Here is a 21,452-nt window from a genome sequence, read left to right as displayed (position 1 = left end):
TTGAAAGAACAGTGTTTCTGTCAATTTCTGCTTTTTTTTTTTTCCCCCTCAACACTCTCTAAGCTTTCTTTGGCCGCTGTTTGAAAGCTTTTAAAACGTCCTTTTTGTCTTTTCAAGTTTAGAAACCACTAAAGACTCATTAGTTCTTATAGTGACAGTACCTCTGTCTCTGCGGAGGGACACTAGAACTTGCAGCTCTTGGAGAAATTGAAGTGTGATTACTAAGAGCTGCAAATTGCCTGTGGTCGTTGAGAGTAGGACGCCGTTGTGGTGCAAATGCATGTTTTTTCCAGATTTGATTGTAGTTGAACAAACCATTAAACTGTTGTAAGAATTTAAATTGACTTGACCACATCCACAAAAGTTGGTTAGCAAATCACAGAAAAACAACAGAAGAAATCTCAAATTAAACCTATGGCCAGTGTTTAGGACTGCCCAGTCTTTAAATGTACTGAAATATGTAAAATGTTATGTTAAGTTTGTTTAGCAAAAGGTGTGTGTGTGTGTTTTCTCCTTGTGCGTTCTTTATTTCTGCTGTGTATTGGCTTTGTCATGTCCTCTGTCTACTAACTTGAACGATCCATGTCCAATAAGCCAAGTGTCTCCCCAGGCAGCAAGTTATCTGGTGAAATATGTGGTGGATAGTATGACAGCTGATGGGCCCACCTCCTCTGGGCCTCATGGGATTAGTCTGTCAACCACTATGGACGACGACGTCTTTATGGACGGGACCCTGAGGGAGGTGGAGGAGAAAACCCCTGAGTCCCAGGACGAGGTGTCAGAGAGGTTGGTGGTGAAGGTCAGCCCCGGAGCTATGAGACAAGAAGTGTCCCAAGCCATCAGCGACAAGAAAGGGACGCTAATTATCCTGAAGGACGCCGAGGATAAATCAGACACTGAGGGCAAAGAGAAAAGTGCTGTCCCTGGAGAGTTTAAAGCTGATGAGCATGTAATGCGGATGGCTTCTAAAGAGGAAGAAATCCCCAGAGCAGACACTTCAGTTGTTACAGAAGCTCAAACTACAGCCGCCAAGATGCTGAGTCCGAAGGTGGAGATAAAAACAGACAGCATGACTCAGATTAAAGGCATTGACTCGCCTAAGAAGGCTATGGCATCATGGATCTCTGAGGAGGTGAAGACGGAGACTCCAGAGTTCATCAGTATGTCAACAAAGGAAGTAAAAGATATGAAGACTTCTGATGGACTACAGGAGAGAGCAGAAATCTTCACTTTCAAAGAAGTCCAGTCTGAGCAGTCAAAGTCCAGCCTGACTCAGATTACAGTTTCTGAATCTTCAACTACATCTTTAGTTGTGGTACTGTATGAAAACTAAAAGTAACTATTCAGTTTTGGCTGCCTCCCCTCATATCTCCACCACCACCACCCGCTGCCTAGCCCCATTTACTGCCTTCACTCCAGCAGCGACCAAACCGGTCTAATAACTCAAGCCCCGTGCATGGCTAACAGTCCCTTAACACCTAGCGTTTACACGCATTCTTGCCAAACCGCTGGTTTCTTTTGCAGTCGGGCCCGCTGCTTCTTTTTCAGTGCAGCTGCTTTGGGTTTGTTTTTGAGTTTTGTTGACAGCTAACAGCTTGCCTTACAGTAGCAGCTAACTCCCGCAGCTGATAAAGGAAGAAATTGGGTCTCTGTCTGTTTCTACAGCTCTGCTAAGCGACACCATTTCTTTCTTTCGGTTCCGTTATCAGTTCCCTGAAAGCGGTGACTTCATAGCCCTGGCTCGGTGCCACTGCTGCAGCTTTCATCCTCCAAAATCCCCTCTGCCTCATAAACAGGTCGGGGGGGGGGGAATTGTATGGATCTACCCGAGAAGAGATTTCACTGTTCTTATGGAGCAGTTTTGAAAAGCAGATTAGTGGAAATTTGCTCCTAGTGGATTTAGTGATTCTAAAACCGGATTTTTGTTTAAAGGATTTAGGATTTGTCATAAGTCAGCACATTTAATAAGTTACATAATGGTATTCCATACAATCATTACATTATTTACTTTTCAGTCCCTTTTTTCCTTTTCCATGCTCTCTCCTTTGGCTCTTTAAATCCAGACTGTGACTTTTGACTGTTCCCTCTTCACCTCTCTCTCTCTGTTCTTGTGTCCATCCATCTTCCTGTCCCATTAGTCTACGTTGGAGTGTGTTTCCTCCTCTCAAAAGGTGACCACTGCTCTCTGGCCCTTACAGTAAATAAGTATTGGAACACAGGTTGTATGTAATTGTTGTACTGGTTGTACACGTGCTCATAACTAACAGTTGTTCCCTTTACAGGTTTGAATTTGCCCTGTGTGTTTGAATTTTGACATTATCTAATGATATAATTATCATTCACAGGCACCAGCTGGTCAGGAGGAGAAACCGGTGATAGAGACGGAGGCACTCCCAGCCAAGTCTGCAGGGCCATCGGTAAATATCCAGACCACAGAGGCTGTACAGGCCGAGCAATCGCACCCTACAGCAGAGCCACAAGCCATGAAAATGCTGGGGAGCTAAGCTTAACAGATGTAGAGGTGGAGGCACCGATGTTAAAAAATGGCAATGATGGGTTCAGATTTACTCTTCCTGATTATATTAGTGGTTATGGAAAGCAAGGAGAGCTGCCTTTAACAGAGGAGGAACCCGATGAAGAAAAAAATAAGAGGTTTTTGGAGTCTTTAGAAAAGAAGTTTGCAGCTTTTAAACATGCAGGGGAGAAGAAGCACACAGAAGTGAAGAACAGGGTTCAGTTCTCTGATGAGGTACAATTTTTCAAAGAAGAATTCCCCGTAAAGACAGAAGATGGTATGGAGGTGGATGAAGAGGTGGTGGAATGTTTTCCAGTGGCCCCTGAGTGTACAGAGGATGACTCAAAGAAACTTTCAGAGATGTCAAACCGTTTGCCGTTTGAAAAAGAGAAATATTACCATGTTAAGATGGAAAGCCCAGAAGATGAAACGGAGGAAGCAGAGGTTAAACCCTTGGCTGTAAAGAAGGGAGTACCTCACAAGTATGACAATAAAGAAGTGAATTTGCAAAAAATGGAAGAAAATGAGTCAGAAGGGAGAGGAGATATGATGGCATCAGAAGAAATTGTAGAGGGCAAAGCACTGGAAAAAGAAACTGAGGTGCGAGGCCAGACAAGCCCACACAAAGGGACTCTATCTGAACTCCTTAGGTCACACACACCAGCTTCCAATTCGCCTTCTGCTGTGCCTCGGTTGGAGGTAACATTGCATAAGCTTCAGACGCCTCAGCCTCATTATTACAGACTCACCATCTCCCCCCGCATCACGGCCCACCACTAGTAATCGATCTAGCTCTGCCAAACGCATGGATTTATTTCTCAAGCTCCTAACTCCGCAGTTTGTTGCTGTGCAGATCAGCTGACCTTTTAATTGATGTGGTGCACACACTTGATAGAAAACTTGTGATTCCCGTTCTTCAGTGTCCTCCCCTGCACTGGATGAGGGACTAACACATGACTGCATGCTCTTTTAGAGATCTGAGGCACTCGGTGACCATCCTTGGCTTAGCTTATTAGCATTATTTTAGTCAATGTGATTTACTTATTTTAAGAACAGAAGCACACAGTTAACAGTGAACACCTGTAGCATTTGATTTCAGGCATAACATCTGACTCAGGTAGGGTGCTTTTCATAATGCTGGTCTTCCCCTGCAGGCATTTATTTGTCCCTGTTTTGTGTATTTGTCAAACAGAGTCCCGACATTACCGCAGTGGCTACCAAAGACATGCCCGTGATCCACACTGAGACAAAAACGATCACCTATGAAGCTGCAGAGGTACATGTGACCACAATGTGTGACTGTCGTAGTTATTGGATGGCAGTGATGGAGGAATAGTGTACGAGTTGGTATAAGAAATTTAGCAGTAGCAACAGCAGGATTTGAGGTGAACTGACAATCATGTTGCAGAGCAGCACTCGTTCACTGAGTGCAGTGTTTGCATTTGCCTGGGAGGTCAAATATTAACCCGACTTTTAGCGCCATTTTGCTCCCCACTACCTCTTGTGAGAAATGTTTGTTTTGAAGCTTAAAGCTGCATTGTGTTCAGCTGCTAGCTTCTGACTATAATCTGCTTGGTGAGCAGCCAGCATTTAATGGAGAACAGTTATCAGAAACGCAAAAAGAAAAAAGGTACAGCAACTGCCTGCTGTGACAGCAGACGACCAGTGAGAGTGAGTCAAAACACTGAAGTTACTGGAAAGTCTGAGCAGTAAGAAATGAGATAAAAACACATTTTTGAAGCTTTGTAGAGCTGATGGGAACTGCAGCAGTTGGAGTTACTGCAGCTTTAAAGCTCAACTATAAATTTTCATGGATTAGCGATGGATTAAGTCAGCGTTTGTTAAATGGGGTACTCGCATCCCTTAGGCATGCTTTTAAAAACTGCAGGGGGGTAAGTATGTCTACCTCTGCCAAGGATGTTATGTGATTGGTTCAGTTTGTTTGTTTGTTTGTTTATAGCAAACAGTGTGGCTCACTTAAAACCACCAAGAGTTATCGTCTGACCTGCAGTTTGTCTCACTGTTTGTCTTCAGCTGCAGACTTGGCTGAAAAACACTACCTGCACAGCAACAGACACACACAGTTATCTACTATATGGTGGGAAAAGTCAACATGTAGCAGCATGCAGCACAATCCAGATAATTTTCTCAGGAGTTAGTTGAGGCTGAAACGTAATTGAAAAAGAACTAAACGTGAATGAGTTTGAGCTTTGAGGTTTCCACTAATCAGTATTTATTGGAATTTAAAGAAGGTAGTACTGCTGCTGTGTTTAGATGGTTTTATGTGCAGTGCTCATGTAGAGTGTTTTGTGTATCAACAGGTTGAGACTAACGGTGATGCAGACCCCGGAGTGTTGCTGAGTGCTCAGACGATAACCTCAGAGACCACCAGCACCACGACAACCACACACATCACAAAGGTCAGGGCACATCTGTTGTTGCTTTAGACCAGGGGTGTCAAACTCAAATACACAGTGGGCCAAAATTCAAAACTGGAACAAAGTTGCGGGCTAACATTAATATTTATTGAAAAAAAAAAAATCTTCCTCCAGATATAAGAATGAATCTTTTCTTATGGAACAAGCAAAGCTTAATATTAAACAATATATATATATTAGCTGTATAACACCAGTAGGCCAGCTCTAATAGTAATTTGGTATGGCTTCGCGGGCCAAATGTAATTAGGCTGCGGGCCAAATTTGGCCAGAGTTTGACACCTATGCTTTAGACTCTTCACGCTTGTTGTACATCTGAGCGTCTCTCTTCTTTCTGGCAAGTTTCAAACCTGAATCGCTGAATAAGCCGGGAAAGTGTTCTCATCAAGTGATCGCAAGTGTGTGCCTGCCCAAGGGGATGAAAACAGATGCATATATCCATCCCCTGGTTTTTATTTTCATGAGTTATTACAGTTTTGTTTTTATCGGTGCTTTTAGTATTGTTATTATTAGTAGTAGTAGTATTATTATTATTATTATTATCATCATCATTAGTATTATCATCAGCTGCTTAAGCTACAAAAAAGGCCAAACAAGTTCAGATACCTAGATTAAGACTTTCTTATGACGAGCTGACGGGAGTATTGCAGTGACTGGCTCAGCTTCGGCGCCTAATAAGCTCATCACTGGACCCACTTCAGTTTGCCTACCAGCCTGGCATTGGAGCGGATGATGCCGTCATTCACCTCCTACATCGTTCCCTCGCTCACCTGGAGACCGCTGGAAGCACTGTGAGAATCATGTTCTTTGATTTCTCCAGTGCCTTCAACACCATTCTTCCCTCGGTTCTAAAGGACAAGCTGGTGAACTCTGGAGTGGACCATCACCTCACTACCTGGATCCTGGACTACCTCACCGACCGACCACAGTATGTGAGGACTCAGGGCTGTGTGTCGGACAGGGTCGTCTGCAGTACGGGGGCCCCACAGGGAACGGTTCTGGCTCCGTTCCTCTTCACCATCTACACTGCAGACTTCTCCCACAATTCCACCCAGTGCTTCCTGCAGAAGTTCTCTGATGACTCTGCAATAGTCGGCCTCATCACTGATGGGGACGACAAGGAGTACAGAGGTCTGACCCAAGACTTTGTGGACTGGTGCCAGCAGAACTACCTCCAGATCAACGCCAGTAAAACCAAGGAACTGGTGGTAGACTTCCGCAGGCACAAGCATTCTCCACTGCAACCACTGAACATCCAAGGTATGGACATTGAGGCTGTGGACAGCTACAGGTACCTTGGTGTTCATCTGAACAATAGACTGGACTGGACTCATAACTCAGACGCCCTCTACAGGAAAGGGCAGAGCAGGCTGTACCTGCTGCGGAGACTCAGGTCGTTTGGAGTGGAGGGCCCACTCCTGAAGACCTTCTATGACTCTGTGGTGGCTTCTGCTATCTTTTATGGTGTGGTCTGCTGGGGCGGCAGCATCTCTGCTGGGGACAGGAAGAGACTGAACAGGGTGATCCGAAGGGCCAGCTCTGTTCTAGGATGCCCTCTGGACCCAGTGGAGGTGGTGAGTGACAGGAGAACGGCGGCTAAGCTGTCATCCCTGATGGACAACATCTCCCACCCCATGCAGCAGACTGTGACAGCACTGAGCAGCTCCTTCAGTGGGAGACTGCGGCACCCACGGTGTGGGACGGAGAGATTTCGCAGGTCTTTCCTCCCCACTGCTGTCAGACTCCATAATAAAGACTTTAACTGATCAAGCACACACATCCATACATATGCAATAATACTAAGTGCAATAATCCTTTCTGTCATCGTTGTATTTTTACTCAGTTGTATATAGTATTTGTATTTGTATTCTATTTTTATCTATTGTATATTTATTTTATTTTATTCTACTGTATATAGTATTTTATTTTATTCTATTCTGTACAGTTGTGTACTCTATTATTCTTATTGTATTCTAATTTTTGCCTCATAACTTTTGCACTGTCCACTCCTGCTGTGACAAAACAAATTTCCCACGTGTGGGACTAATAAAGGTTATCTTATCTTATCTTATCTTATCTTATTTTATGTGTTTTCTGTTGGTCAGACGGTGAAAGGAGGCATATCGGAGACAAGAATCGAGAAAAGGATCGTTATCACCGGAGACGCAGACATCGACCATGACGAGGTCTTTTAGTCCTTTCATACTGTTTCTCTGCTTACCCATACTCATTATTTTTCTCTTTCTGCAAAGCTGATTATTTGATTGTGTGGTAAATTAAAAAGGTCAAGTGCTGAGCGGTGACTTAGTAACCGTCAGGATATTTAGGACAGGAATGGGCTAACGTGACATTTTAAACAAATTAACTCATCATATGGCTTAACAAGTTCTGGACGTATAAGAAATGTGACTAAAAATGACTTCCCTGTTGGCATACTGACTTACAATCCAACATCCCCGCTCCCTCCCTGCCTTTCTCCGTTCTCTGTCTCCCCCTGGTGATCCCTTTTGGCACTGCACTCCCGTATGTAGGCTCTGGCTCAGGCCATAAAGGAGGCTAAAGAACAGCACCCTGACATGTCAGTGACCAAAGTAGTGGTACATAAAGAGACAGAGATCACGCCAGAGGAGGGGGAGGACTGAACCAGGTAAGACAGCAAGGCCCCAAGTCCCGATCCCGGCGCTGTCCTGTTTAGTCTGGTTTTAATTTGGTTGAACTGGGCTTTGTTTTTCTTGTTTGTTCTTTCAAGCTGGTTTCCTCTCTTAGGCATGCTGCTTTTCCATCAGCACTTCTTCTCACTGGTGCAGATAGCCCTGTTTCTGTGGTACTTACAACTAATGCATCATGCTGCTGTCATTTCATTCCCCTCTGCAGGGAAAAGGACTGAAGATGCATGTGTGCACACAGGCCGGATATTACAGTCTCAATTCGTAATGACAAGGCTTAAAAACATTTACAGTAATGCTGCCGGCAGTCTCATGCAATCTAGTGCAATATGGCTACAACACTTCCCTCTGCTGGAGAGAAACACAATGAACTTTTATTTGAGAGCTACAGCCATGTACTGTGTGTTTAAAGATGTCTTTACTCCCTTTTTTTAAAGATATTTTGTAAGTTTAAATTGCTGCGCTAATATTACAGTTTTCTAAATAAGAAGTGTATTCTTATTTATTTATTAGACACACATGTGGAAAAATGTTTGAAATTATGCCTGCATGTTGTGAAACATTGAGTGAAAAGATCTTCCATATATTGTTCTGCCTGCATTGTGGTAGCTCACAAAGAGCACAGGCAGGGATGAGCGATTAAATTCCAGCTGAACCGGCTTCCGCTCCGAGCCTGCGACTGCAGACGCGCCCGTATGGACTGAAATCTGATCTTGAGTGCACACAGATGTGCTTTGGTCTATTTTCAACTACGCTCTGTAAATTTGAAATTATATATGTTAGCTGAGGAAATCCTTGTGTACCCAGTTGTACAGGTCACAAAAAAGATTACATTTGGAGAAATTAATTTTTAGGGCTTTTTTGAAACTACTGAATATGCATGTGACATAAAATATCAGATTTAATCTGATTTGAAAGTTGTTCACTAATTGTTCTTTTAAAAACTCTATGAAAAGTTTGTGACACAAAGGCGAAAACCGCAATAATTTTGCAGCAGACAGCAGCCTGCTTTTCATGGAAATGAACACCAGAGCCTGGGGTTCATCCCTGAGATGATTCTAGGGCACACTGTGACACACTTCTGCTTTCAGTTGCACTTCCCTGTTTTTGCACGAAGGGAAAAATAGGTCAGCAGTCCTTATGGCGTTTCAACAAACTCTGCAAATACAGCCATTTGTGTTTCAACTTGTCCACTGTGGGTATTGTGAGGATTTTCTCATGTGTGGAGCTGTTATAAAAGAACTTTGCATTTCACTGCAGCACAGCATGTCATTCTAGTTGCCTTCTCTCAAGCATTTATAGTCTCTGGAAAGTGCTCGCTGTCAAGTTTTACTCTAGTTCACCTTTTGGCAGTGAAACTTGTTCCTTTATCCTCTGACTGACTGAAACGGTCCCAAGGCGCTGCGTTTGGGATGAGCGAGCGTGCATGTGTGTGCTTGTGTGACTCACCAGATGGGAATGCTTGACTTTGTTTCTGCAGCCTTGCCCTCAGTCCTGTGTTTGCGTGTGTGCTGTCTTATCTGAGTGTGCTTGAACAGCTCTGGTAACATGATAATAAATGTTTGTAGTGTTTTGGGTAGTTGTTGTTTCCCTTGGGTGCTAGATACACACAGAGTGGTGGTGCAACCAGAAAAATTGGAAATCACCATTTTCTTCCTTTTTTGTTTCTCATGTTAGGAACACGTCCACAATGAAGTCAAAATGTAACTTATATTGTTTTAAATTGCGTGAGATAGTTTCCTGTTTATATGCCATTTAATGTGGGTGTGAAGGATTTGATATCAACAGGTGGTGACTCAAGGCCTAGCTGTATACAAATGTTGGCCAATCGTAGCCATAGGGGGACCAGTAAGGGCGATAAAGTGTGACACAGTCTGACACTGGAAAAGAAGATGAAGGTGAACAAGTTTGACATTGCAAGCCAAAATCCTGGTTTTCCTTGTCCACATGTAAACACAGAACAGAGTTTCTGGGGGGGGGGGAAGCTCCATTTTCTGTGTGGATGAAAGGCCAAAACACATAGAATAAAGCCACGTGCATGCAGACAGACCGTTAGCAAAAAAATATACAGCCCAGCCTCAGGACAGATTGAAAAAGTGAAATGTGACATGGACACAAATCGCCTGTGACGGTCAACACAACCTGGAAACAAATGTCAGTTGGAAGCATGTTTACTTCCCGCAACAAAAACTGTTATGAGATGCCTCAGACGGGCGTCTTCATCAGGACAATGATGATTTCTTTTTTTCTTTTCTTTTTTTGGTGGTTTATGGTGGTTAAAAAAAACAAAACAAATTAGTAGCTGTCAAACTGTGAAGCGCCACAGGTAAAAACAATAAACATGTTCTTCTTAAGGGAAAATAAACTAGTTTGTTAGTGTTACTATGTGATTTTAATGATTCCTAAATATTCCCTCCCCTTAACCAATAAATCAACGAGTGAAGATATAAGTAATGATAGCACCTAACTTTTTAAAATAACTTAAAAAGGCAATATTATAAGGCCTACTTTTTGAGCTATTAGTGATGCGCTTGTTGTTTTTAACTTATTTACCAGCTGTCACTAAAAAAATACCTCAACTTTTCTAGTCTCCTAACCTAATAAAGTATAAATAACATTAAACATCACCAACAGGTGTAAATAGTTCAAATATTTACCACTTGTGACTGCTATGCAGATGTTTATGATTATTTGGTATTTGGACTTTGCATTCTTATTGCATTAGCATTTGTTGCATTTATGATATTTTAGAGCCATAATAACTGAAGTTGTTTAGTTATTGTTTACTTATTTCAAGTACCAACAAAGTGGAGCTGGGTTTAAGTGGAGGCAGTTTTAAATACAGTAAATAAAATAATAATTCTTAGTCGGGGGGACTAATGATAAATCATTTTTTTGTGTATACATCCGTGCTATACAACTGTGCTAGCTACTGTAATTAAAGTTCAGGGAAATTGGGTCTAAAGTGAAGTTGTTGGGGTTTTTTTTTTTTTCTAAAAGCTACAAGCAGCTGCTGGTTGGGTAAAAGAGCCACATGTTTGAGACCCCTGGTCTAAACACGTGTAGGAGTTGTTGAATCCGTTGTCAGGATGGTACTTTTGTGGATTTCCTGTTGCCCGACTAGCCTGTGTGTATCTGTCTTGTATATTTGCATTTTTCTAACTTTTCTCTGAGCGTCTGTTTAACTTAACTGCCTTAAGCTGAAGTGAGGCTCATTTTCACTCTTTGGCAGAATGAACAGTGGCAGTAAATGTTCAGCTTACAGGATTCACTGACTTCTATTTCCTCTCCTCTTACAGGAATAACTCTGAGGGCTTTTTTTTTTTTTTTTTTTTTTAAACCTCTGCACCCTCCCAGAATCCAGCATCCAGAACTCCACATATAACGTCGGGACTCTCAGAAGACTAGAAAGGCCTCCTACTCTCCAAGTGCTGCAGCTCCGCCGCTAGTCACAGCCATCATCTGCAAAACAACTAAATGCATTTTGCATGAGAAGGAAGCAACGTTGCATTATCAAACAAGATTATACAGAAAACCATGTGATTCTCCAAGTGGTTCCTCAATCCGTCTGCACGCCAAATCCCTGTGTGCAGCAAGCAAAACCTTTTGCTTTCACTGCCTTATATGACTTTGATGCATTTTTATGATTATTGAGAATAATTATTGTAGCAACGTTTTATTTATGAAATAAAGCCATCACTCCGGAAACTTAAAATCGCTGTAGGCTGTATATGTTAGAGAGCGTACACTATTTAACCTCGCAGTAGAAGTGCCAACGTTATTTACAAGCAAGCATCGCCTCATTCCTTCAAACAGCTCCGTGGTTATCCAGCAGGTATGTCACTACAGAAATCACTACAGCTACGTACTGTACATATCAAAGCTTTCCTAGGAAAATAGCAAATTATCTTTCAAAGTTGATTTTTTTTTTTTTGTCATGTCTACTTGAATAGCATTTTCCTTTATATCAGTGTTTCATCATTTCTCATTGATTCCCCCACTTCAAGGTTTTTAGAGACTATGTCCTGGCAAAAAAGTCAAGGAATCAAAGGTTTCTGGGCATGAAATGGATTTTATTTGCCTGTGGAGGGTTTGTTTTTTCTCCAGGGTAGATGATCAGCTGCAGCACAAGTCCCAGGTTTGTGTGACTGTGAGGCAAAGGGTTCAGACTGGCGAGCTCTCCCCTGATTTACATTCAAAGCCAAGAGAGATCTATAATCCCCCTCCACTTTCGCCCACCCTGAACACATCAGCTGTGTTGCCCCCCTCTTATCCATTCTAATGTATCCAAAAAAATGAGTATTATTGATGTACAGCTGTGTTTTCCTCAAAAAGGTGCAACAAAAGTGGCAAGTGCATTTGTTTTGTTTTGTTTTTTTTAATTTGCTGGTCTCTTCTAAAATAATAAAAACCACCACAGTACTGAAACCTGTGTCAGCACTCATTTATGCCTCTTTAAGTATCAGTTTTTGTCATCTCCAAATATAGTTAAAATAGTGGAAATATGATTGAATAGTTGTGCTAATTTTAAATTATGTGTAACTTTGATTTTAATTTGATATTAAATTATTAAATCTTAAAGTTTCACTTTATGGAAATATGCTAAAATCAATTAGGCTGAGCACACGGCAGAAACGGATCGATCTTTAAGCGGTAAAATCAAACTTAAGCAGGGTGAAATTATCTAAAAATGACATAATTAAAGTTAAATTAATGTTTAAATATGATGATGGGAGGCGGTTGAGGCTGTAAGCTGCAGCCCATCTATTATTTATGAAACCAAATGCTCCAAACCCTTAATTGACCTGTTAAAAGGAGAGCCCGCGGGCTAATTAAGACAGGCGTTGTGCAGTCAGAGGTAATTACTGTGAATACGCGGAAGCCCCGCCCCTCTGCGTACGTGCGGTTATTTCCCAAGATTTATAGAGAGTAAGAGCGCTCACTCCGTCTCTTATTGTGTGAGTAAATGTGCATTTGTTACTAAAGTGCACCTCAGAGTCGCATGAATGTCACCACAGTGGTTACAAAGAATATTAATTACACACAGGATTAGAAATTTATAAAAAAAGTGAAAGTATTTCCAGGTGGAAGGAAACTTTTGAAACACTTAAAAATCTACAATAGAAATGTTTTTTTGTTTTTGTTTTTTAAGAATTGTCACACATGTAGTGACAGTAGAAAACATGTGGCACAATGGTGCATTATGTAATTGTTTTAGCATTCTAGCCCACTTGAGACCACACTGGGCTGTAGCCCATGAACTAACACTCCTGCTGAACAATATTGGAGTAAACGCCCGTGGCTGCTCAATCTTGAGCATCATTTGTCCAGTATATCTACCATCCCTCCTGTCCAAACCATCTCAGCCTGTCCTCTCTAAACCACTCTGCCTCACGTATTCATTTCTAATCTTGTGAACGCTACTCTTAAATTTCAGCATCTTAATTAATAATAATAATGGATTGCATTTATATAGCGCTTTTTGGGACCCCTCAAAGCGCTTTACAATACCACTATTCAGTCACTCTCACATTCACACACTGGTGAAGGCAAACTACAGTTGTAGCCACAGCTGCCCTGGGGCAGACTGAAGCGAAGCGAAGCGAAGCTGCCATATTGCACCATTGGCCCCTCTGGCCATCACCAGTAGGCGGTAGGTGAAGTGTCTTGCCCAAGAACACAACAACCGAGACTGTCCGAGCTGGGGCTCAAACCAGCAACCTTCCGATTACAAGACGAACACCCAACTCTTGAGCCACCGAAAAACAGAAAATTTTACATGTGTGGTGGGGGGCAAAGGAGGGGCACATACCTCTTCAGCAAGTATGTGAAAAGCCCTACATGTAACAGAGTCAACAAAATATCCACAAAAACACTTTAAATCTATTTATTGTATTATTATCTCTTTTGAGAAAACAAAGAATTTTTTTTGTATAAATGAGACCCCCCTCCCCCCAAAAGTTCCCCAAAATAAATACAGAAAAAGAACTTAAATGACTGTACTGGGGTGATGAACATAAAAGTTGTGGTGGGCAGCTGGGGGCTGTTGCTTCCCCGTGCCCCCCTGTAGGTCTCCCCCTGCTAAAAGCTTATCAAAAAGAAAAGCTTCAAGCCCAGATGATACTTTGTGTCTGTAGGTAGGTTTTTGGACACCCAGGTTATGTCTAAGACTTGGACTGAAAGCGAGTGGACTTCTTTATGTTTCTTGAAGACATTTCACCTTTCATCCAACAGACTTCTTCAATTCTAAAACCAAATGGTGGAGAGTCCCTGGTATTTAAATCCTAGTGGGAATTGTCCCTTAAGGGGGTGTCACGTGTCTCATTGAGTGTCACTGTGTATCTGCATTTCTTGGCAATTTTGTTCAGTTAATATGAATAAATAAATACTTTTTGTAATCAAATGTTCTTAATTTTAACTTCAAGACGTGAACAGACGGACTATCTGATGGGTGTTTGCTTGTATTATATTTAAAAATCACCAATATATTCAGCACGTCGTCTGATTTCCGGCAGAGTGAGTCACCACCGCGTGTATAGACGATCTCGGTAGCGCGCTTCGCTCCGGTGCTGTAGGTGGCAGCAGAACAATGCAGCATTTCCTGTGGAGCCGCACAGTCACAACAAGAGGAGGAAGAGGAAAAACGACAGCTCTGGATCGTCGTCGACTGCCTTGCGTGACAACACAGGGAATCGCGTTCAGGCTTCGGGTAATAACATTTTTTATTTCCTCTTTGTCTGCTCGGGCGGCGCGGAACAGCGCGCGGCGGGTTTTTGGAGGTTTGTCGGTCTGTTCGCCGCCGTCTCCTCTGCTGTTTGTGAACTCAGTTAAAGGCACCAGAAACATGCCAATGGAGGCTTGCTGACCAAAATGGCTGGGCGCAGTGAAATGTGAAATATTCTTGCTAAGGTTATCCTTCCTGCACGCGACGCGACTGTCACGCGAACTCGGCGGTAAAACGCGCTTTTTAAGTGGAGAATAGTGCGCGTGTTTGTTTCTGCTGCCGTTACTTTTCTGTTTTTGCTTCTTATTATTAGCGCTACTGCGGCTCTGGGCCCTGCCGTATTTTTTCTTCGGGGTTTCTGCATCGGTTGTTTGGCCACTTGTTTGCTCTCTTGTCTGTCGGGGGCTTATTTATGAACAGGTTCACCTTCGGTTGCAAGTTTCTCCGATACTTTGTTTGTTAGGCGCGCTGCATACGCTACCTGTATATATTTTCCAAAGTGGCATGCAAATAGAGCTCCACCCCTCAGCTGTGCAGGGTGCATGCATGCCCTCGTTCTTTGGTGGGAATCAAAATATTTGACAAGTTTGCTGATTTTTGTTTTTTTTTCCCTGCCCCCCTCTGCAGGTTGCTCCAGTTTGTCCTGCAACATGTCTGATTTACTAAGATATATCGACTATGACCACAAAGCCACCTTTCTGAAGATGCTCAACCAGCAGAGGTTGGAAGGTGAGCACTGTGATGTGGTGGTCGTGGTGGAAAACATAGAGTTCAGGGCTCACCGCTGTGTCTTGGCCGCCTGCAGCAACTATTTCAAAAAGCTCTTTAAGAAACAGAGCGACGAGGACAACTCCATCGTGGAGTTGGACTTCATCCGTTCGGATATCTTCGAGGAGGTGCTTAATTACATGTACACAGCCAGGCTGGCTGTGAGGAAGAAGGACATCAATATGATGATGTCGTCTGGTCAGATCCTGGGCATCAACTTCCTGGATAACTTGTGCACCCAGAAACGCGAGCTGACCAACATGAAAACGCGGGAAAACCAGGCTCCGGGTGACCATGGGATGAGAGCTCAGGATGCCATCCTGAAGGAGCTGGCTATGGAGGAGGTGAGGAAGAACAGCTTCTATGATCAGGGGATGGATAGCATGGGGCCCGGTGGCTCACACGTGTCTCAGCCGCACAACTATAACACCAACATGGGCAAAGAGCCGCACAGCCACACCTGGGGCTCATCGACCTCCAGCGACATGAAGCTGGAGTACCTGCTGTATGGCCACCGCGACCACGGCTCCTGCCAGAGCACGGGAGCAAAGCCCATGGACCACAACGCCAAAAAGGAGAGGCTGCTCACCGCCAACCGCCCCTACGGCTGTGAGCACTGCCCCAAAGCCTTCACCACTGCCGCCCACCTCAAAGAGCATCTGAAGATCCACTCCGGTTTCAAGCCTCACCGCTGCGTGGTGTGCGGCAAGGCCTTCATCAGGGGGCCCGACCTGAAGAGGCACGAAAGGGTCCACAGCAACGAGAGGCCCTTCGCGTGCCAAATGTGCGAAAAGGCATTCAAGCACAAGTCCCACCTGAAAGACCATGAACGGCAGCACCGGGGCGAGCGTCCCTTCAACTGCGGCTCCTGCGACAAAGCCTTCATCAAAGCGTCGGATCTGAAGCGCCACTGGAACACCATGCACAGCGCCAACCCCCGCAGACAGATGTCGCTGTCTCCCGCCGCCTCCCAGCAAGGCCAGGGAGACGCCACCGACCAGAGAGACTGGAAAATGGAGACCGGGCTACACTCGCATAACTCTGGGGACTGTTGAGCCTGCAAGCACACGTGCATACACTCACACACAGACACACATACTGACACGCAGACACACTTACATACAAATAAATATGTATACAGACTGACACAACCACAAACCTGTGACAGGCTGCGTGGCCTGACATCACATGAACAGCAATCGGAGTGAGTAACAAGAGATCATAGCATGTTAATAAGACTGTGGGGCTGTATTATTATTCTAAAGAGTTATGTCAAAGCGATGTTTCCTTTCCACCTGTAAAATCATGTAAATGTTTAGTTCACACTCTACATATATTTTTCACAAAGCATTGTTGCTATGTAGACTGAGGGTTCTCATAACATTATTCTCTTTTACTTTAATGGGATATGTAACATTTAAATGTTTGTTTAACCTTTACTGGATTTTATGGAGATGAAACGAGAGAGTGTAATAGAGAAAGGGGGGGGGCGGGGAGATATTTCTGCATAACATTTGTTGCATTGAGTATATTCACGTGGATGTTTTTAATGGCTGTGTTTAGTTGTATTGATTGATATTACACTGTAAGAGTAAGAGTCACCATTTTGCATTCAGCGCAGATGATACCAAAGTCTTGGGACTCTTGATGGATCGCCTTTATTGAGGTTGTCCTGCCCAAGCAACCGGCCAACTAGATTTACTGTTATACAGTATAACTGTCATCCAGCTATCAACAGTTAATGATAGATGTCTGTATATACTGTAGCTTAGTTTGTTGCACAATTAGAGTACACAATAATGAATTATGCACATATAACATTGTCCTACTCCAACACTTTGACAATAAACACCATTTGCTGTGTTTTATTGCTTTGTCAAAGGGGTTTTTTGGAAGGTAGAAGCGAGCTGAGCACGCTCCGTGGGATATGTGTCATGCAGAATAACTTTTCCTGTCATATCAAACCATGAAGGTAACGGTGCCACACCCAGATCAGCCGCGGGACACAGATCTGATCTTCTTTTTCTTCAAAGTTGAGCAACATGCAATGATTGAGTTTGGTCTGCTAAATGGCTACATGAAGCAAAGAGCTGCCTGAAACAGCAGCAGGCGTGTCCACTCGTCACAGCAGAGAAAGCACAAGTGGCTCCGATCCATTAAGTTTCCCAGTAAGCCTTGATGGCAAACCAGCAAAGAGGCGGGAGCTCCTCAAAGTTGGACCGCAGCCATCGTTAATCCACTTGTGCCTGCCCTCCTGTTAAGCCAAAATGATCTTGGGGGAAGCTTTTTGTTTTTATTTATTTTTTAGGTTGGTACTTTTTAAGTGTTTTTCAATAACTTAGTTGTTCAAAAATGTTTCTCTAAATTAGACAACAGACTCACTGAGAGTGGGGGGGGGAACACAACATGTTGCAGGTAGTTGAAGCTTAAACTTCCTTTCTCCCGCACATGTAGCAGCACCTCGGGGTTTGGTTTATAAGCCTGGCCTATGCAAACAATCACATCTGTTTCCCTGCTCCCACCCGCTTTAACCAGCGCTCAAGTCCGCTGAGCCCTTTGTGTGTTTGTCCAGCTTGTTTCAGCTTTCTTGCATCTCTATACTTTAACACATGCGACGAACCTCGCACTGACCCGAGCATCATGTGAGCGAAAAGCCAATTTGCACACGGCATGAAGCCAGCGAGTGCACCCAACATGGCTGTCCTTTAATCTTGAAGGGGGAAAAAAAAAATCCAAACATAAGTGCAGCTCTCTCATACTCTGCATGCAACACTAGATGGTGCCCTGTTCATAGTGATTGACCTGTTGCTGCCCAGCTTGACCTGCTCTCTCTTTGACTGTCCGGAGCGAAAGATATAGGTATCAGTATAAAAGTTACTCGGTTTCTAATGGATGCTCACGGGTAGGGAGGAGAAGAGGGGAGGGGGAAAAAAGAGCACATATGGTTCCTGTGTGTTGAAAATGTATGCGTTCTCACACCTCAGTGTTTTCCATATATTTACATACATCTGATTCCAGTGGTTGGAGCGAGGCCAGTTGCAGCATCGGGGCCTTACAGTCTCCTTTCTGTTTGCAGTGACGGGCAGATGGAGAAGCTCAGTTCTCATTTATGACAGTTTGACCGCACAGTTTAAGGAAGGGGAGAACATCATCAGCGCTGATCCCGTTTGATGCCTGTATCTCACATTGATCTATTTTAAACTGTCAACAGGTTTGATCGCCTGTAGTTTGGGGTGAAGCCGTTTTTGTGGGAAAACTGACGTCAGTGTCTAATGGAAAAGGCGAGCCTTGCCTCACTGATGTCAGTAGATGCCCGAGATCTGTTTTCTGCATTTCCTGGCCCTGCTGGACTGTACTCTCTCTGTGTGTGTGTGTGTGTGTGTGTGTGTGGTGTGGGGGGGGGGTGTGGGAGTGTGCATTAAAGCCAGTGAATGATGCAGGATATGGGTTTGTATCACATTGTTAGGCTCAATGAGGCTGGGTGTGTGCGTCTTTGTGTCGTGCCTGCCTGCACGTCAGTATCTTTGAAGAAGGTTGAAATGTAATGTGTATGTGAATTGGTGTGTGTGTGCACGCCTAGGGATTGGTGTGATGAGAGCTTTTTGTGTGCTTTTTAAAGTAGCGCATTTATATGTGCGTGCACGCACGTACACGTGTGCATGCATGTGTGATGACTGAGCGAGGAGGGGCTGGTGGATAGCGTGCATCCGTGTGTGTGTCCGCTTGCATTGAGTGTTTTTGTGCGCTACATGCATCTATAATGAGCTCTCTGTGTGCAAACACACATTCTTGTGTGAGTGACAGGCAACGAGTAAATGTGTATTCATGCATGCGTGCGCACCCATTCGTGCCTGTATTAGGATTATGCGTTTGTGTGTCAGTGCTTATATGTTCTTCCGTATGCATGAGCTTGCCTGTGCGTGCGTGCGTGCGTGCGTGCGTGCGTGCAGAAGCACACATCAACACTATTTAGGGAATTCTTGCTTCAGCAGTATGAATTCCATAATGCGCCGCGTCACATGAATGAATATATGTATTTGAATGTGGCATACATTAGTAGTGTGGGGGGCTGTGCATTCAGATTCATGTCTGCAGAAGTTTATGCGGCTTTCTCTGCGTGCATACTCTCTCTTCAGCTTTGGTTTATGTGTGTGTGTGTGTGGGCGCGAGTGCATGTGTACAACAGTGTGTGTTGGCATGTATGTGTATATGTGTACAATGAACACCCGGTTTCCATTACCCAGGCCGGCGTGGTTCCCTCAGCCAGACCACAAACCTCCTGTCTCCACTGTGGCTCCACCCAGCGCTGCCACAGGCTTCCCAGAAAAGAACAGTGTCTAATTAAAAAACTTTAATTACATTCATCTCATCTCTCTCGCACTCACATACACACACGCTTGGGGAGAATAAAATAACTGTATATAAACAATTCCTTGTGATAGATGAGAATGAAAGGCCAAGCCAGCAGGTTTTTTTGTTTTGTTTTGGGTTTTTTTGTTTTATTTCCTCCCAGGCGGAGAACGGCTTTTAATCAGAGTTGCTGACATGCACGAGCCATATAGTCTCCTACGATGTTGTCCTCCACTTGAGCACCATCTGGAATTTCTTCAGCTCTAAAAGGACTTTTTTTGATCGTGCTGTGTGTCACTCTGTCCTCTGCTGTCTTTTCACAAGTAGTTTTATGCTCCCGATATGATCTCTGAGGCATCTTAAATGTTGAAGAAGAAAAGTATAAATCACTGAACAACTGTGCATCTCCAGTTTATGTACTGTATAAACACACTCGGGTTATTAAACTGATTTGTGGGATGGCACTTAGAGTGACACGACTGTAAAATAACGCTCTATTAACGGCTCGTCTTCGGAGTGAATGTCACATTAATGCAAGGAGGATCTCTGAGGAATTTTCCTGGGGCGGTTCACTCATCACCTTGAACGCATGGGCCTCCCTATCTGACCTGCTTCCCCTCCCGTTCCCATCAGACTGCATAGATGTAGGTTTATTAACTGTGACCCTGTGTGTCCACAGACAATGTATGTCTTTGTTGATCAGGATGGCGAGAGTCGGACCGGTTGAGGTAGGTTATCGGGCCATCTACAGAGGACTGAGAGAGTCGGCTGGATCGCGGCAATCTGCCTGCGGGACTCATTGTTCAGGCCCAGACCAGATGTTCCAGCTGAGAGATTACCATCATATCACTCCTCAGTGGGGAGTCCAGCCGCACTCTCCACGTCCTATGTCACTGTCTCCCCTTCCTCTCTCATCCCTTATCTTTTCCACCTGCTCTGTTTTCTCTACATCCACAACATTTGCTCCCTTCTTACTTATCTCCGTCCTACTCTTTCCCTTCTTTTCTCCTGTTTCTGCTCCTCCCTTACTCCCTGCTTCCATCGTGTATCCTCTCCTTCCTTATTTCCTCATCTCCCCTTCCTTACATCCTCCTTTTCTTTATTCTTCACTTCTTCTTCTTCCTCCTCTTTCAACTCCTGATGCACCTGTTTTCCCTCCATCCTTTTCTTTTAATCATTTTTCTTTCCTCCTTACCTTCATGTTACTCTCCCGTCTTCCTCAGCGATAACAACCGAGGGACTCACTTTGGTCAAACACAGTTCACGCTGTTCTCTTCTTCCCCTCCTTCCACCTCTTGTTATCAGTCTCCGCCATGAAGTCTCGCTTTAATGAAATTCCCCTGCTGATCACTCTGACGGATCTGAAGGCAGTGTTTGTTGGGAGACCACATCTGGGGAGTAGCTGAGGGCATGAAAAGGAAAAGCAACTGTAATCTGGTTCTAAAAAATGTTATCTGGAGTCTGTCCTAATGTGGAATCGTTTAGGAGAAGATTTGATTAAAGTAACTTGTAGATTTGGTGAAATGTAACACATTTGATCAAAGAATCCACGAGTTTTAACAACTGCCAAACCGGAAATGCAGTTTTCCCTGGTCAATCCAAAAATGTGTACAGTAAATCCTCTGCTGTGGGAAAAGCTCCAGTTTTGGCTTTAAGAGTTTTAAGATTAGGCTTAACACTTGTCTTTGTGTTAAAGCTTACAGTTAGAGCTGATCCGTCGTCCACTCTGTGCATTTATGCCTCTGCTGAAACGTGCGTCTGACCTCACTGTGTTGGTGTGGTTAGAGTGGTGGAAAGCGTGTAGAGCAAGTCAATAAAAGATTAGGTGGTGGTGGATGAAGGCATAAAATTCAGGACTTTCACCCACCAGACTGGGGTTTGTGTTACATGTGAACCTGGATTTACTGGACTTAATGTTTTCAGTAAAAACACAGTTGAGGTTTAAGCATGAATAAAAACTTTGTTAGGGTAAGGCACCAAAACTACTTGCTCAT

At 43.8% G+C, this 21,452-nt stretch overlaps 2 protein-coding genes across 26 annotated transcripts in view; both read left to right on the top strand.

Moving 5' to 3' along the window:
- The window catches only part of epb41l3b (erythrocyte membrane protein band 4.1-like 3b), a 60,470-nt gene extending 48,432 nt beyond the window's left edge, over positions 1–12,038 (top strand). For 20 of the 25 annotated variants that reach the window (XM_086273461.1, XM_086273452.1, XM_086273473.1 and 17 more), the window contains 8 exons: positions 611–1,315; positions 2,139–2,171; positions 2,346–2,417; positions 3,708–3,791; positions 4,837–4,935; positions 7,056–7,136; positions 7,482–7,597; positions 10,916–12,038. In XM_086273461.1, the coding sequence (XP_086129587.1) occupies positions 611–1,315; positions 2,139–2,171; positions 2,346–2,417; positions 3,708–3,791; positions 4,837–4,935; positions 7,056–7,136; positions 7,482–7,592 (1,185 nt within the window). In that variant the 3' untranslated portion in view covers positions 7,593–7,597; positions 10,916–12,038. The remainder of the gene's footprint in view (positions 1–610; positions 1,316–2,138; positions 2,172–2,345; positions 2,418–3,707; positions 3,792–4,836; positions 4,936–7,055; positions 7,137–7,481; positions 7,598–10,915) is intronic. The other 5 variants (XM_086273474.1, XM_086273469.1, XM_086273476.1 and 2 more) reach the window with 3 other exon arrangements.
- Positions 12,039–14,186: 2,148 nt separating this feature from the next.
- Positions 14,187–16,965, top strand: LOC147308100 (zinc finger and BTB domain-containing protein 14-like). The gene is made up of 2 exons (XM_086272855.1): positions 14,187–14,325; positions 14,968–16,965. The coding sequence occupies exon 2, from the start codon at positions 14,991–14,993 to the stop codon at positions 16,161–16,163; it is 1,173 nt and encodes a 390-aa protein (XP_086128981.1). The 5' UTR covers positions 14,187–14,325; positions 14,968–14,990; the 3' UTR covers positions 16,164–16,965.
- The last annotated feature ends 4,487 nt before the right edge of the window (positions 16,966–21,452 follow it).

The sequence above is a fragment of the Aulonocara sp. 'chitande type north' Nkhata Bay genome, linkage group LG18 (assembly GCF_057382095.1).
Source record: "Aulonocara sp. 'chitande type north' Nkhata Bay isolate Kocher_YH1m ecotype deep benthic linkage group LG18, A_spYH_male_GT1.1, whole genome shotgun sequence".
Taxonomy (NCBI): Eukaryota; Metazoa; Chordata; class Actinopteri; order Cichliformes; family Cichlidae; genus Aulonocara; species Aulonocara sp. 'chitande type north' Nkhata Bay.
This window is presented reverse-complemented; position numbering and strand designations above follow the sequence as displayed.